Source organism: Pyxicephalus adspersus, unplaced genomic scaffold (assembly GCF_032062135.1).
Source record: "Pyxicephalus adspersus unplaced genomic scaffold, UCB_Pads_2.0 Sca302, whole genome shotgun sequence".
In the NCBI taxonomy this organism is placed as follows: Eukaryota; Metazoa; Chordata; class Amphibia; order Anura; family Pyxicephalidae; genus Pyxicephalus; species Pyxicephalus adspersus.
Window position 1 is genome coordinate 1 of NW_027317309.1, and position 18,000 is coordinate 18,000.

Here is an 18,000-nt window from a genome sequence, read left to right on the forward strand (position 1 = left end):
AACGACTCATGAAACAATAATAAAACTCCCAGCTTCCACCTGAAAAAAGGGGAGATGCTGGTGCAGACGACATGTGGACATGGTAACATAGCAAAACATCGTAAAAAACAAAAATAGGCATTGCATTTAATATTAGGCTGGGAGAACATGTAAAAGCTTTATCTGCTCATTGCATAGAATGCACACAATTGTCCCAACTGCAAGTTTCCTCATGCATATGCTTTTCTCCATCTAAAATGTAGGCAGACAGGTAACACTTTAGGCCTATGCTCTTGGGTACTACTTCGTATGCTATACATTACTATTCAGAAACTATTGAGACAATCATGTGTCCAATTCACCACATTGGGTTTAGGGGATCAGGAGTATATAATATACAACATAGCATATAGTGGGCAGGGGTATGTGAAATGCACTTTAGTGCTACTTAGTGGCAGAAAAACCATGCATCCATAGTGACACAGTGGTACAGAAGTACCAACCACAATTAGCAGTGGTCTGTAACCATACATAATACCTCCCTAAATATTGATGGTTCTTGACAGTTAGAAACCCCCACCCTTGCTTTTTATATTCACTTTATACACATAACACTGTGTGTGTGTGTGTGTGTGTGTGTGTGTGTGTGTGTGTGTGGATATACTGTCTCACTAGGTTCCGTCTTCCTTTCTTTGCTAACATGGGGGTGGCAGTGCTGAGGAGCACAGGTTTGTGACTGCAGAAATACATTTGGCTGCCTCGAAACATCAGGCAGCCACAGCCAGCAATAGGCATAGATAAAGTTCCCTGCCTGTTATCAAGCTGAAAGTAGTCTTATAACTGAAAACTTTAAAACAGGAAATTAAAATGGATGTATAACACTGTATTTAAAAAGTAAATCTTTGTTAAGTATGGAATATACTAAATACTGTAACAAAAGGAAAAAACACCAAGAACTGTGGCTGAGGTTCTAAATTCACAAAAATTTCCTGTCCACTCCATCCCAAGGATTAATACTCTCATATCAGATAAATTACTGAAATGCCAACTATTACACTGGTCAACAAAAATTTTCTTGCCAAACAGATTAATGTAATTTTAGGGTATGTTTGATGCACAGATTCCAAATATGGTATTGGTTTTGCTAGATTGACTCTAGTTTTTGAAATAATGAACTCAATAATACCCTCATAGAAAACTAATGAAACATGAAAATTAGGCAAAGATTAAACTAGATATGCCTACGTATACTAAATTTAATTTTTGAAATACCTAATGTCAATATATCGGAAATAATCACAAGGAAATCATTGAAAAACTCAATTTGTATGATTTATGCTGATGATCAATACTACTGCTCCAGCAGTAGTCTGCCATCATGTGTCTATCCCATCTGTCCTGATACCTTTCGTCCATCACTTTTTTATTCATGATGGCACCTATCCCCTTGTTCCTTACTGAAATTGGCAAGGTTTTCTGAAAAATTTTTGCAAATGGCTATGAAAATAGTGTACCTTTATGCTCATAGTAGCACCCACATTTTTAAAATTTAGGAGCAAGTTTTGAAGCAGTTCGTTATAATTTTGTGCTTTATGGTTACCCAAGGAAGTTCTTGACAACCATGACATAGCTGTGCCAGACAGAAGCTTCAGTATCAGTCATGTAAACTTTTGAAATTTGAATCATTTATCAGTTTCTGAATCTGGGGTCCATCAAAGATTCCTGCTTTTAATTTTTCAGTACTCAATCCAGGGAAGAATCTACAAATGTATTTGAAGCAAGCACCATCATTGTTCAGAGCTCTAACGAATTGCTTCATTATTCCCAACTTTGTGTAGTGGAGGGAGAATGATTTTTTTTTCTTTGTCAACCATTGGCTCGTTACCGATGTTCGCTGCACCTTTGTCATGTTTTCCCTTGGAGGCCATGTCACTTTTTTTTTTCCCTTCTATCCCACAAGCAGATGAAACATGGGTACTTTGTGTATCCACTTTGCTGTCCAAGTAGGAAGTTCACCATTTTTAAATCAACACATATGGACTAATGGTGTTCATGATAGCTAGGCTTTTGTAAGACCATTTTGATATTTTCATATTTTTGTTTAAGTTTTGTTGAGTGACCAATTGGAATTGATGCATAGCAGTTGCCATTATGCAGTAACACAGATTTCAAATTTGAAGTGGAACTGTCTATGAAAAGCAGCCAGTCTTCTGCTCGGTGTTCTGGGCTAGTAGTCCAGGGATGTTACAACAGTACACAGTCTCCATCTTCACTGAAATATGGTAGGGGTGTCACCTCTCTTGTCCTATAAATTGGAATATTAACTTACGGTCTCAGACAGACAGTTCTTTTTTTTTTTTTTAGCCTGGATGCTAAAAGTTCAGATGCTTGTTTTGACAGACTTGGGTCACGTATTAAATCACTGAGCTCTTCTTGGGAGAACTGCTGGTTTAATTAAATAATTCCTTCATATTCACTTACACTGCTAACTCCTGGATTACACTCCAAACCCTGTATATCCTCCATGACTGATGTCATTTCTGAATTCAGCAGACCTGAAATACACTAAATATTTTAAAAAATTCTTGGCAAGTGACTATTTTTTTTTTTTTTTTGAGCTGTATTATTAGAGTCGTAAATAGAAAAGGTAAAAAAAATATTACTAAGCACAATGAGCTGATGTAGGGGTTTATGGGCTGGGAAGAAAGTTAGGCTGTTCACTTAGGAAATGTATTATCATTTTGTGAAGAAATTTTTACTTAACTGTGCGAATAGGACAAAATTCACTTTGCAAGAATGATGCAATCAAGTGAAAAGATATGATTTCTGCTTGCTGAATGATGCCTAAATGATAATGATTGTTATTTTTTATTAAGGGATAAAACAACCTCTGACTTTGCTAACTGAACAAACTATATTCCTTTCGTAAATTAACCCAAATGTACAGGGCCAGTATTCGATACATTAGGGCCATAAGCAAAAATCAAATCCGAGCCTTCTTGGCTGGAATAGCAAACACTACCACATCAGAAATGCTTTTTTGTCTTTCTACCTTGTAGTGATGGAACATTGATGGAAACAGGTACACAGTGACAAAGGATTATTTAAGCATGTTGTACCTTTAATTATTTTGGGGGTATCAGTATGGCAAGTGCAGAGTAGCTTTGCTGTGAAGAAAGTAGTGGGTAATATTCAGGGGTCCCCAAAATTATAAAAGGGTAAGTTCACTGTTTGTAAAATGTTTAGTAGCAGTGGTCAGTGGCACTAATAAAAAGCTTCAGGGGAAAATAAAAGATCATATGTTGGTGATCATTAAGAGTAAACGTATACATATATTCCCCCTGCACAAGTGGTCAGTGGAAGTAATGTCCATGTCAATGCTTCAGTGGAATTAAAAAAAAAAAAAAAAAAAAAAAAAAAGCCCTGCATGAGTGGTCAAGAGGAGCAACATTTCTCCTGCTTTGGTGGAAGTAAAATAATGCCCTGGTGTCAGTGGTCAGAAAGAACGAAAATGTCCTTGTGTCAGTGGTAGTAAAGCATGGCATGTTGAGACTGTTAGGTTGACTGTTAGTGTTAATATTATCATTCCTTATTTGTTTGTTCCCAACCCATTTGGTAGAGCATTGGTGCTACTGATTACATATTTATTAACCAAATGCTTTTTGTTTTTTTTTGTGTATGTTACAGCTGAAAGGGTAACTTCTCTTAATAAAGACTGGCATAGGCCATGCCTAAAATGTGAGAAATGTGGCAAGACTCTTACTCCTGGTGGTCATGCTGAGGTATAGTATATGATAGTTGTTGACGTAACATAGTTTGTATGTTTTTGAAACCCTTTCAATAATATTTGTTAAATAATTTGAAGATGATCTCCAGACCAACAGCTAAATATGAAGTTAAAATACATCTAAGTGAGCATAACTATGTTCAGACTGCTGGTGAGGTTGTGTTGCAGTTTCCGCTTCCTCAAGCCACGGAGCCACTGGCTTTGCTAAGATGCTACATGTAGTGTCTACCTGTGGCAGCCCAATAAAGAATAAATGGGGTCAGAAGTGAGTAGTTAATTTTTGTCACCTTCTGTCAATTCTGCAAATACTTATTGTTTAAGAACCGGCTCTGTGGTCCAGGTGACCGAGCAGCTAAGGAGCCAGCTGCCAGGAGCTGTGCAGGAATGCTTGTTCCTGCTCCGGATATGAACCCGTGCATACTCTGTAGTTGGAATGACATTGCATGTGACTGCAGTTGTACTGATGAACTACTAGGATACTAGTAGTACATCAGAAAAAAAATTAGGTGAGCTCAATATAGGTTCTGCAGCTTGAAATGCTTGTTGTGGTGTGCATGTAAATGAGACTATTCAAATTTAACACAGGAGAGGGCTATCTTCAAGTTAGACTATAGTTCAGCTTTTACAGATAACCAACACTTGAACCTTGCATATAGTATTCAGGCCAGTTCACTGTTTCTCCTACAAAAAACACACATGTTGGGGTTAGTACAACCTGCTTTATACTGTCTACAGGTAAAATATTTGGGGGCGTCAAAAATAGAAAGGCATCTGGGTTTTCTGGTAGATCATAGACTTAATAATAGCATGTAATGCCAAGCTGCAATATTTAAAGCTAGCAAAGTACTTTCTTGTATTAAAAAGGGGAATAGACTGCAGGGATCGAGACATAATCCTGTCCCTGTACAAATCATTGGTCAGACCTCATCTGGAATATGCAGTCCAGTTTTGGGCACCAGTTCACAAAAAGGACATTGTCGAATTTGAGAGAGTGCTGAGAATGGCAACTAAACTAATAAAAGTAATGGAGGAACTCGGCTACCAGAAAAACTAGCTGAATTGAATCTATCTTCCCTTGAGATGAGATGTTTAAGGGGGGAAATGATCACCCTGTATAAATAAATAAATGGTCCATATAAAGAACTCTCTTCCCCAATATTCCCTTTAAGATCGTAACAAAGGACAAGAGGGCACTCTGTGCATCTGGAGGAACAAGGAAGGGATAAGGAAGGGATTCTTTACTCTAAGGTCTGTAAAAATGTGGAATAGACTCCCTCAGGAGGTAGTTTCAGCAACTAGTATAGTCTGCTTTAAGGAAAAGCTGGATGCTTTTCTAGAAGCACATAATCTGGGTAATAAAGCTTTGAAGGAACGATAACAGACTCTTAATTCAGGAACATCTGATTGCCTCATGGAATCATGAGCAAATTGTACCAGGGTTTTTTTGCCTTCCTCTGGACCAACTATGTCCAAAAGGTTTTAGATCTGGGATATGTTTATTTCCCTAGTTGTTGGACTTGATGTCTTTTTTTTCAACCTGACTTACTTACTATGTAAAATCCTGAGTCCTATTTTTGTTGAAACTGTAAATTAGCATTTGATCAAACATTTGTCAGAAACTCTGATAATTCTTAGAAGAAATTTATGAACAAAGTGTGGTAATATAATACCAGGTTAATAAGGCAACTATTCAACTATGCACTCCATCTGCTGACAGGCATGTGAACAACATCTGAGACTGTCTCTTCACCACCACTCCCTCTGCTGGTGGGTTAGGAGTCTGCATCTCACATGACTCTAATTCATCACATGACACCCCCTTTTTAAGGAAGTGGCTGGCAACAGGAAGTTGCCTGGACAAGGAGTTCCTTTTGGTTCTGCTGTTCCAGTTTGCGGCTCCTGTTCCTGACTCGATCGTGTACCGACCTCTGCTTGTTTTCCTGACTATTGATTCTGATTGCTGCCTGCCCCGACCTTTGGCTTGTCTGACTATTTTCTGGTTCTTGCTCTGGCACCACGCTTTGTTTCTGCTCGTTTGCAGTCACCTGCCTTGGTGGGCACGGGAGACCCAACCTGGCAGCAGCTCGCCACACAACTCCTACCTGTCCCCAGAGACCACCAAAACTTTTCCACTTATCATCAACCTCCTCTCTGGTATTGCACTAAACTCTCTTCTCTACAAACTATTATGAGTGCTGCAGCTAGACCTATCTATCCTTCTAATTATTCCTTATCTGCTGCCTCTCTTTGCAGTTCTCAATATTGACTTCCATTTCAAATTAGTGAACCCATATTCAAATTTAAGCTGCTGTGCTTTGCCTTCATTTCCCTCTACAGCTGTTCTGTTTGTTCCTCCATTGACCTCCTCACTCATAATCTCCTCACATGCATGGCTCCAAGACTTCTATAGGGCAGCCCCCACTCTCTGGAACTCACATTCTCCTACTTTTTGCACATTTAAAAGAACACTTAAAAATAATCTTTTTTGCCTACAAGTTTTTAGCAGAGTACCTACAACTAAATCTCTATGCATGTCAGCCCACAAATTGGGAATATTGAGCAATGACTTTATTAATATTCCAGCTCTGTGATTGTGTCTAGCTAAAAAAGAATATTCCATTTTCTGTAAATAAGGTGTACTTGTGTAAGTGCTTTGCTAACTATGTATATATTTTATGCCTCTCTCCAGCATGATGGCAAGCCCTACTGCAATCAGCCTTGCTATTCAGCTTTGTTTGGACCAAAAGGTAGGGAATAGAAACTGCTTCTGTCGTATTATCAACCAACAAGAGTGATTGTAATGTAGATGATTTATGGATTTTTAAAATTTGTATTAGTTCATTGTTTCAATAGATTTATGGGGTTTGAATTTGTATTTATCAGAAATGTTAAAAATCCAGCAGTGCACCTGGTCCAGATGGATTTCGTAACTTATTCTATGAAAGGTTTGCACAAAAAAGTTCTAAATCTGTTTGAATCCTTTACATTTTTCCAGGGAAGGCAAGGACCTTCCCACAGATGCAAATTTACCATATAGTGTAATTCCCAAACTGAGAGAAGACCATTCTAACCTGTCCAACTATTGGACTGGTCCTAATAAAATGCAATCTGAGAAATTTCAGTCATCTCAGTCATCAAGAACACCTTAGTTCTTTCCTGTGATTTCACATTCATTCACACCACATGAACTTTAAATGGTATCTACAGGCTCCTGATCAGACCAGGCATTCTATTTACCTAATTTCCAGTTCAATTCAACTGGGGTGGGGGATACAATAGAAAAATTATGCTACTATCACTCTGTCTTCTATAGGCGTTTGACAGTGTGTCTTGGGGGTACCTTTTTACCTCTAGACAGTCATGAACTTTAGTCCCCATTTTTTTAACACTTTAAGATCCCTATATTCACCTGTGGCTCAAATAACTCTCAAGGTTTTCCCTTCTACTTCATTCCCAATTCAGAGATGGGCTAAAGGGGGCCCCTTATTCACACTCCTTTTTGCCCGGTCTATAAAAGGTCACCCAATTAGTGTCCTACACTAGTTTTTTTTTCTGTCAGTTTGGGATAGAATAAAGTACTGTACTCAAGCCACCAACCTAGATCTCCACTATAGGGAAACCTTGAAATTTCCCTGGTCCTAAAACCTAAGACATTTAAAAACAAAGGGTTGTATTGAAGATCTGGATAACTCTACCCTTTTTTGGGATCAAAAATGATCCACATCTTTTTAAAAGTTTTTTAACATCTTTTGTAAATGGTGGAGAATTGAGCTCTACTTTATATATTGTCCTATTGTTCCCAAAAACAAAGCTATCTTATATGATAGACTAGGAATGCCATTTGAACTTCACTTTGATCTTGGAAAAGGGGAGCATGCAGAAGTCGATTTTTCTAGAGTCAATTAATACCTCACTTGTAGAATCAAATTAAAAAATCCTGTTAAAATGGCACTTTGTGCTGGATTGTCATGGATTATGGGGAGGGGGGAAGGTTCACCAGAATGAACACATAAGGATAAGGATAAGGACAAGGGACTAGGCCTTCAAAGGCTAGGGAGAAGGAAACTGTCACCTCCTACGGACACTCTAACCTATCCCTGACTCCTGACAGTATGAATATCCCTCGAAGGTGGGAATATTCATACACTGGAACCTAGGCCCTAGTAGCCCTGAATTGCCCTAGGAATAGTGACTGGGCTTGAGACTACTGGTTCCTTCCCTGATGAAAGAACCAGCGTCTCCCTGAGGCCTAGTAACAACAAAACACCAAAAGTAGTTCAACTTATCTTAAATAGCAAATAGAGGAGCAGGAACCCTGAAGAGGGCAACACACCAGCTCTTCACATCCCAGAAGTGAATATCAACCACATAGAATGAAGTGTGAGGCCAGACTAAATGGAGGAGCAGTAATGACCATCAGCTGCAGCTGATACAAGGGGTGTGGTCATTACAAACAACAACACAGAAACAAGTAAAAACAAAGAGACTGTCAGATAACCTGACATGCAGCTTGTCTCACAGATCTTCTAACCTCAGTCACACAAGGGACCGTGACATGGATAGACCCTCACCTACACCCCCAGCCTTCTCTTCTTCTTTTTTTTTTTTTTTTCAGGGGATGTGGACAGAGGTATGATAGATATGTGTATGGTGGTCTTGCTTCGTGGCAATTGGAGAAAGGTCTCTGACCTGTTTTCCAGAGTAATAGATGTAAACATTCCTGCTACTCCTCCCTGCCCAATTTAGCAAGTTAGAAATATCATTACCCAAACATTCTTCCCCACTTAATGTGCATCTGGCATCCTTCATCACAAATGCTGGATTGTGGAGATTAAATATCCTCTTTATAAAACTTAGGGCCAAATCAAGTATTGCACAATATGTCTTCGTTATATGAATGTTTTTTTAATAATTCTGATACATTTAATGTTCTTAACTTCTTAAGCCTCCATATATTATCACTAATTACCAATAAAAACATTGAAATATATGTTAAAAATGTTTTGTATATCTGTTTTTCTACCTATATGTACAAGGTTTTGGACGTGGTGGAACAGAAAGTCACTCTTTCAAATAATGTAAGTAGCCTTCTACTCTTTACAGTCTGGTAAAATTCTCAACTAATTTTATTACACAGTTTGAAGTATTTATTTAGGTTACCATTCCAAACTTTATGTAAAATTGCAAGAAAGGTTTGAATTTAACATAGTTTGGTTAAAATCTGACAAAACTGGCACTGTAAGTCAGGAATAATATGTGTAAATTTTACTAGAGAGAAAAAGAATAATATATGCAATATATACAGGGAAGGTTTTGAAGATGGTCAGACTGTTTGTCTGGAGCAGACAGGAGCAGGGTGCTTCTCAATCTTTAGGCCTGATTTATTAAATCTCTCCAAGGCTGGAGTGGATACACTTTCATCAGTGAAGCTAGGCGATCCAGTAACCTGGATTGGATCTGGTCCAGGACTGACAACATTTGCTAACAAATGGCAAATGACTTTTAAGAAATCCATTCCAGGTTTTCTGGATCACCCAGCTTCACTGATGAAAGTGTGTAATCTCCAGCCTTGGAGAGTTTTATTAAATCAGACCCTTTGAGTGAGTAAAGTAAGGCAGCAGCGCTGAGTGGCTATAACCTCTCTGTTATACTCTGTATAAGAAGTGCTAAGAGTGCTCCTGATACACAGAGATAAATTAAATTATTCAGCTATGAATGACATAGGACAGCCATTCTTCCAGAGTACATTACTTTGAATTTGACATTCCTGCTTTTAAATAATGCATCTGCATTAACTATCTGTATTTCAAACTAAATACGCAGTCATTACCTCTTTTGTAGGTCCGCTGGTTTGCAACATAAAGAAAAACAGAAACTATTCCAAATGTATTTGTGTCACCTGCTGCATAAAAGATAAAGCTTTCATGCTAATTACATACAAATGCTGGAAACAATAATCTTGTTCTTTTCTGTGTATCTGATCTAATGTCATAATGTAGTGAATGCAAAATGCACTGTTTCTATAATACTCCTGTAGAAATTGCTATTGCATTTATATAGCTGTCTGTTTTTCAAATACAGTAAAAATAATGCAGGTGTACATGATTTGTTAAAAAAATAAAGGATTTTAAACATTGTCTGATTTATTGTATATATTGAGTACTGTGCATTGCTAAATGTTGTAAGAGTACTTGTCTCAAATTAGATGACAAGCACAGGGAGCAAATGAAAATCCTTTTCTTTATATTTCGTTTATATATTTCATTAATAACTTTAAAATTGAGATGGAGGTCGAGCATGAATAATAGGCCACCTTTCAGCCAGTAAATTATAGGTTACAGAAATCTTAAAAACATGATTCTAACATTGTAAATTTCAATAGAAACAGTTTTATACTTGGAATGTGACCGTCGAGGTGTCACGCATATTATGGCGTTGATACATTGACAATATCTCAATTATTTGGACAGGTCCAAATCTTTGACAGCATATTTGAAGTTACTAATGACTACAACCTCAAATTCACAATGAATTCCCATCCCCAATGAATCCCCTTTTTAGATGTGAATATTCACGGATTTATACATACATGAAATACTCATTATCACATTCCCATTGTTTTCGATAGAAAAATGAACACAAATGTAATATTTGCATATGATAACGACTCATGAAACAATAATAAAACTCCCAGCTTCCACCTGAAAAAAGGGGAGATGCTGGTGCAGACGACATGTGGACATGGTAACATAGCAAAACATCGTAAAAAACAAAAATAGGCATTGCATTTAATATTAGGCTGGGAGAACATGTAAAAGCTTTATCTGCTCATTGCATAGAATGCACACAATTGTCCCAACTGCAAGTTTCCTCATGCATATGCTTTTCTCCATCTAAAATGTAGGCAGACAGGTAACACTTTAGGCCTATGCTCTTGGGTACTACTTCGTATGCTATACATTACTATTCAGAAACTATTGAGACAATCATGTGTGCAATTCACCACATTGGGTTTAGGGGATCAGGAGTATATAATATACAACATAGCATATAGTGGGCAGGGGTATGTGAAATGCACTTTAGTGCTACTTAGTGGCAGAAAAACCATGCATCCATAGTGACACAGTGGTACAGAAGTACCAACCACAATTAGCAGTGGTCTGTAACCATACATAATACCTCCCTAAATATTGATGGTTCTTGACAGTTAGAAACCCCCACCCTTGCTTTTTATATTCACTTTATACACATAACACTGTGTGTGTGTGTGTGTGTGTGTGTGTGTGTGTGTGTGTGTGGATATACTGTCTCACTAGGTTCCGTCTTCCTTTCTTTGCTAACATGGGGGTGGCAGTGCTGAGGAGCACAGGTTTGTGACTGCAGAAATACATTTGGCTGCCTCGAAACATCAGGCAGCCACAGCCAGCAATAGGCATAGATAAAGTTCCCTGCCTGTTATCAAGCTGAAAGTAGTCTTATAACTGAAAACTTTAAAACAGGAAATTAAAATGGATGTATAACACTGTATTTAAAAAGTAAATCTTTGTTAAGTATGGAATATACTAAATACTGTAACAAAAGGAAAAAACACCAAGAACTGTGGCTGAGGTTCTAAATTCACAAAAATTTCCTGTCCACTCCATCCCAAGGATTAATACTCTCATATCAGATAAATTACTGAAATGCCAACTATTACACTGGTCAACAAAAATTTTCTTGCCAAACAGATTAATGTAATTTTAGGGTATGTTTGATGCACAGATTCCAAATATGGTATTGGTTTTGCTAGATTGACTCTAGTTTTTGAAATAATGAACTCAATAATACCCTCATAGAAAACTAATGAAACATGAAAATTAGGCAAAGATTAAACTAGATATGCCTACGTATACTAAATTTAATTTTTGAAATACCTAATGTCAATATATCGGAAATAATCACAAGGAAATCATTGAAAAACTCAATTTGTATGATTTATGCTGATGATCAATACTACTGCTCCAGCAGTAGTCTGCCATCATGTGTCTATCCCATCTGTCCTGATACCTTTCGTCCATCACTTTTTTATTCATGATGGCACCTATCCCCTTGTTCCTTACTGAAATTGGCAAGGTTTTCTGAAAAATTTTTGCAAATGGCTATGAAAATAGTGTACCTTTATGCTCATAGTAGCACCCACATTTTTAAAATTTAGGAGCAAGTTTTGAAGCAGTTCGTTATAATTTTGTGCTTTATGGTTACCCAAGGAAGTTCTTGACAACCATGACATAGCTGTGCCAGACAGAAGCTTCAGTATCAGTCATGTAAACTTTTGAAATTTGAATCATTTATCAGTTTCTGAATCTGGGGTCCATCAAAGATTCCTGCTTTTAATTTTTCAGTACTCAATCCAGGGAAGAATCTACAAATGTATTTGAAGCAAGCACCATCATTGTTCAGAGCTCTAACGAATTGCTTCATTATTCCCAACTTTGTGTAGTGGAGGGAGAATGATTTTTTTTTCTTTGTCAACCATTGGCTCGTTACCGATGTTCGCTGCACCTTTGTCATGTTTTCCCTTGGAGGCCATGTCACTTTTTTTTTTCCCTTCTATCCCACAAGCAGATGAAACATGGGTACTTTGTGTATCCACTTTGCTGTCCAAGTAGGAAGTTCACCATTTTTAAATCAACACATATGGACTAATGGTGTTCATGATAGCTAGGCTTTTGTAAGACCATTTTGATATTTTCATATTTTTGTTTAAGTTTTGTTGAGTGACCAATTGGAATTGATGCATAGCAGTTGCCATTATGCAGTAACACAGATTTCAAATTTGAAGTGGAACTGTCTATGAAAAGCAGCCAGTCTTCTGCTCGGTGTTCTGGGCTAGTAGTCCAGGGATGTTACAACAGTACACAGTCTCCATCTTCACTGAAATATGGTAGGGGTGTCACCTCTCTTGTCCTATAAATTGGAATATTAACTTACGGTCTCAGACAGACAGTTCTTTTTTTTTTTTTTAGCCTGGATGCTAAAAGTTCAGATGCTTGTTTTGACAGACTTGGGTCACGTATTAAATCACTGAGCTCTTCTTGGGAGAACTGCTGGTTTAATTAAATAATTCCTTCATATTCACTTACACTGCTAACTCCTGGATTACACTCCAAACCCTGTATATCCTCCATGACTGATGTCATTTCTGAATTCAGCAGACCTGAAATACACTAAATATTTTAAAAAATTCTTGGCAAGTGACTATTTTTTTTTTTTTTTTGAGCTGTATTATTAGAGTCGTAAATAGAAAAGGTAAAAAAAATATTACTAAGCACAATGAGCTGATGTAGGGGTTTATGGGCTGGGAAGAAAGTTAGGCTGTTCACTTAGGAAATGTATTATCATTTTGTGAAGAAATTTTTACTTAACTGTGCGAATAGGACAAAATTCACTTTGCAAGAATGATGCAATCAAGTGAAAAGATATGATTTCTGCTTGCTGAATGATGCCTAAATGATAATGATTGTTATTTTTTATTAAGGGATAAAACAACCTCTGACTTTGCTAACTGAACAAACTATATTCCTTTCGTAAATTAACCCAAATGTACAGGGCCAGTATTCGATACATTAGGGCCATAAGCAAAAATCAAATCCGAGCCTTCTTGGCTGGAATAGCAAACACTACCACATCAGAAATGCTTTTTTGTCTTTCTACCTTGTAGTGATGGAACATTGATGGAAACAGGTACACAGTGACAAAGGATTATTTAAGCATGTTGTACCTTTAATTATTTTGGGGGTATCAGTATGGCAAGTGCAGAGTAGCTTTGCTGTGAAGAAAGTAGTGGGTAATATTCAGGGGTCCCCAAAATTATAAAAGGGTAAGTTCACTGTTTGTAAAATGTTTAGTAGCAGTGGTCAGTGGCACTAATAAAAAGCTTCAGGGGAAAATAAAAGATCATATGTTGGTGATCATTAAGAGTAAACGTATACATATATTCCCCCTGCACAAGTGGTCAGTGGAAGTAATGTCCATGTCAATGCTTCAGTGGAATTAAAAAAAAAAAAAAAAAAAAAAAAAAAGCCCTGCATGAGTGGTCAAGAGGAGCAACATTTCTCCTGCTTTGGTGGAAGTAAAATAATGCCCTGGTGTCAGTGGTCAGAAAGAACGAAAATGTCCTTGTGTCAGTGGTAGTAAAGCATGGCATGTTGAGACTGTTAGGTTGACTGTTAGTGTTAATATTATCATTCCTTATTTGTTTGTTCCCAACCCATTTGGTAGAGCATTGGTGCTACTGATTACATATTTATTAACCAAATGCTTTTTGTTTTTTTTTGTGTATGTTACAGCTGAAAGGGTAACTTCTCTTAATAAAGACTGGCATAGGCCATGCCTAAAATGTGAGAAATGTGGCAAGACTCTTACTCCTGGTGGTCATGCTGAGGTATAGTATATGATAGTTGTTGACGTAACATAGTTTGTATGTTTTTGAAACCCTTTCAATAATATTTGTTAAATAATTTGAAGATGATCTCCAGACCAACAGCTAAATATGAAGTTAAAATACATCTAAGTGAGCATAACTATGTTCAGACTGCTGGTGAGGTTGTGTTGCAGTTTCCGCTTCCTCAAGCCACGGAGCCACTGGCTTTGCTAAGATGCTACATGTAGTGTCTACCTGTGGCAGCCCAATAAAGAATAAATGGGGTCAGAAGTGAGTAGTTAATTTTTGTCACCTTCTGTCAATTCTGCAAATACTTATTGTTTAAGAACCGGCTCTGTGGTCCAGGTGACCGAGCAGCTAAGGAGCCAGCTGCCAGGAGCTGTGCAGGAATGCTTGTTCCTGCTCCGGATATGAACCCGTGCATACTCTGTAGTTGGAATGACATTGCATGTGACTGCAGTTGTACTGATGAACTACTAGGATACTAGTAGTACATCAGAAAAAAAATTAGGTGAGCTCAATATAGGTTCTGCAGCTTGAAATGCTTGTTGTGGTGTGCATGTAAATGAGACTATTCAAATTTAACACAGGAGAGGGCTATCTTCAAGTTAGACTATAGTTCAGCTTTTACAGATAACCAACACTTGAACCTTGCATATAGTATTCAGGCCAGTTCACTGTTTCTCCTACAAAAAACACACATGTTGGGGTTAGTACAACCTGCTTTATACTGTCTACAGGTAAAATATTTGGGGGCGTCAAAAATAGAAAGGCATCTGGGTTTTCTGGTAGATCATAGACTTAATAATAGCATGTAATGCCAAGCTGCAATATTTAAAGCTAGCAAAGTACTTTCTTGTATTAAAAAGGGGAATAGACTGCAGGGATCGAGACATAATCCTGTCCCTGTACAAATCATTGGTCAGACCTCATCTGGAATATGCAGTCCAGTTTTGGGCACCAGTTCACAAAAAGGACATTGTTGAATTTGAGAGAGTGCTGAGAATGGCAACTAAACTAATAAAAGTAATGGAGGAACTCGGCTACCAGAAAAACTAGCTGAATTGAATCTATCTTCCCTTGAGATGAGATGTTTAAGGGGGGAAATGATCACCCTGTATAAATAAATAAATGGTCCATATAAAGAACTCTCTTCCCCAATATTCCCTTTAAGATCGTAACAAAGGACAAGAGGGCACTCTGTGCATCTGGAGGAACAAGGAAGGGATAAGGAAGGGATTCTTTACTCTAAGGTCTGTAAAAATGTGGAATAGACTCCCTCAGGAGGTAGTTTCAGCAACTAGTATAGTCTGCTTTAAGGAAAAGCTGGATGCTTTTCTAGAAGCACATAATCTGGGTAATAAAGCTTTGAAGGAACGATAACAGACTCTTAATTCAGGAACATCTGATTGCCTCATGGAATCATGAGCAAATTGTACCAGGGTTTTTTTGCCTTCCTCTGGACCAACTATGTCCAAAAGGTTTTAGATCTGGGATATGTTTATTTCCCTAGTTGTTGGACTTGATGTCTTTTTTTTCAACCTGACTTACTTACTATGTAAAATCCTGAGTCCTATTTTTGTTGAAACTGTAAATTAGCATTTGATCAAACATTTGTCAGAAACTCTGATAATTCTTAGAAGAAATTTATGAACAAAGTGTGGTAATATAATACCAGGTTAATAAGGCAACTATTCAACTATGCACTCCATCTGCTGACAGGCATGTGAACAACATCTGAGACTGTCTCTTCACCACCACTCCCTCTGCTGGTGGGTTAGGAGTCTGCATCTCACATGACTCTAATTCATCACATGACACCCCCTTTTTAAGGAAGTGGCTGGCAACAGGAAGTTGCCTGGACAAGGAGTTCCTTTTGGTTCTGCTGTTCCAGTTTGCGGCTCCTGTTCCTGACTCGATCGTGTACCGACCTCTGCTTGTTTTCCTGACTATTGATTCTGATTGCTGCCTGCCCCGACCTTTGGCTTGTCTGACTATTTTCTGGTTCTTGCTCTGGCACCACGCTTTGTTTCTGCTCGTTTGCAGTCACCTGCCTTGGTGGGCACGGGAGACCCAACCTGGCAGCAGCTCGCCACACAACTCCTACCTGTCCCCAGAGACCACCAAAACTTTTCCACTTATCATCAACCTCCTCTCTGGTATTGCACTAAACTCTCTTCTCTACAAACTATTATGAGTGCTGCAGCTAGACCTATCTATCCTTCTAATTATTCCTTATCTGCTGCCTCTCTTTGCAGTTCTCAATATTGACTTCCATTTCAAATTAGTGAACCCATATTCAAATTTAAGCTGCTGTGCTTTGCCTTCATCTCCCTCTACAGCTGTTCTGTTTGTTCCTCCATTGACCTCCTCACTCATAATCTCCTCACATGCATGGCTCCAAGACTTCTATAGGGCAGCCCCCACTCTCTGGAACTCACATTCTCCTACTTTTTGCACATTTAAAAGAACACTTAAAAATAATCTTTTTTGCCTACAAGTTTTTAGCAGAGTACCTACAACTAAATCTCTATGCATGTCAGCCCACAAATTGGGAATATTGAGCAATGACTTTATTAATATTCCAGCTCTGTGATTGTGTCTAGCTAAAAAAGAATATTCCATTTTCTGTAAATAAGGTGTACTTGTGTAAGTGCTTTGCTAACTATGTATATATTTTATGCCTCTCTCCAGCATGATGGCAAGCCCTACTGCAATCAGCCTTGCTATTCAGCTTTGTTTGGACCAAAAGGTAGGGAATAGAAACTGCTTCTGTCGTATTATCAACCAACAAGAGTGATTGTAATGTAGATGATTTATGGATTTTTAAAATTTGTATTAGTTCATTGTTTCAATAGATTTATGGGGTTTGAATTTGTATTTATCAGAAATGTTAAAAATCCAGCAGTGCACCTGGTCCAGATGGATTTCGTAACTTATTCTATGAAAGGTTTGCACAAAAAAGTTCTAAATCTGTTTGAATCCTTTACATTTTTCCAGGGAAGGCAAGGACCTTCCCACAGATGCAAATTTACCATATAGTGTAATTCCCAAACTGAGAGAAGACCATTCTAACCTGTCCAACTATTGGACTGGTCCTAATAAAATGCAATCTGAGAAATTTCAGTCATCTCAGTCATCAAGAACACCTTAGTTCTTTCCTGTGATTTCACATTCATTCACACCACATGAACTTTAAATGGTATCTACAGGCTCCTGATCAGACCAGGCATTCTATTTACCTAATTTCCAGTTCAATTCAACTGGGGTGGGGGATACAATAGAAAAATTATGCTACTATCACTCTGTCTTCTATAGGCGTTTGACAGTGTGTCTTGGGGGTACCTTTTTACCTCTAGACAGTCATGAACTTTAGTCCCCATTTTTTTAACACTTTAAGATCCCTATATTCACCTGTGGCTCAAATAACTCTCAAGGTTTTCCCTTCTACTTCATTCCCAATTCAGAGATGGGCTAAAGGGGGCCCCTTATTCACACTCCTTTTTGCCCGGTCTATAAAAGGTCACCCAATTAGTGTCCTACACTAGTTTTTTTTTCTGTCAGTTTGGGATAGAATAAAGTACTGTACTCAAGCCACCAACCTAGATCTCCACTATAGGGAAACCTTGAAATTTCCCTGGTCCTAAAACCTAAGACATTTAAAAACAAAGGGTTGTATTGAAGATCTGGATAACTCTACCCTTTTTTGGGATCAAAAATGATCCACATCTTTTTAAAAGTTTTTTAACATCTTTTGTAAATGGTGGAGAATTGAGCTCTACTTTATATATTGTCCTATTGTTCCCAAAAA

General features: G+C 37.9%; 1 protein-coding gene across 1 annotated transcript; it reads left to right on the top strand.

Annotated features, from left to right (window-relative positions):
- Positions 1 to 3,461: 3,461 nt before the first annotated feature.
- LOC140344996 (cysteine-rich protein 2-like) lies at positions 3,462 to 17,859 on the top strand (the record flags this gene model as incomplete). The annotated part of the gene is made up of 5 exons (XM_072432168.1): positions 3,462 to 3,761; positions 6,456 to 6,513; positions 8,803 to 8,840; positions 13,890 to 14,189; positions 16,884 to 17,859. Coding segments are annotated over 5 exons (765 nt in total), but the record flags the coding sequence as incomplete, so codon positions are not given.
- Positions 17,860 to 18,000: the final 141 nt, after the last annotated feature.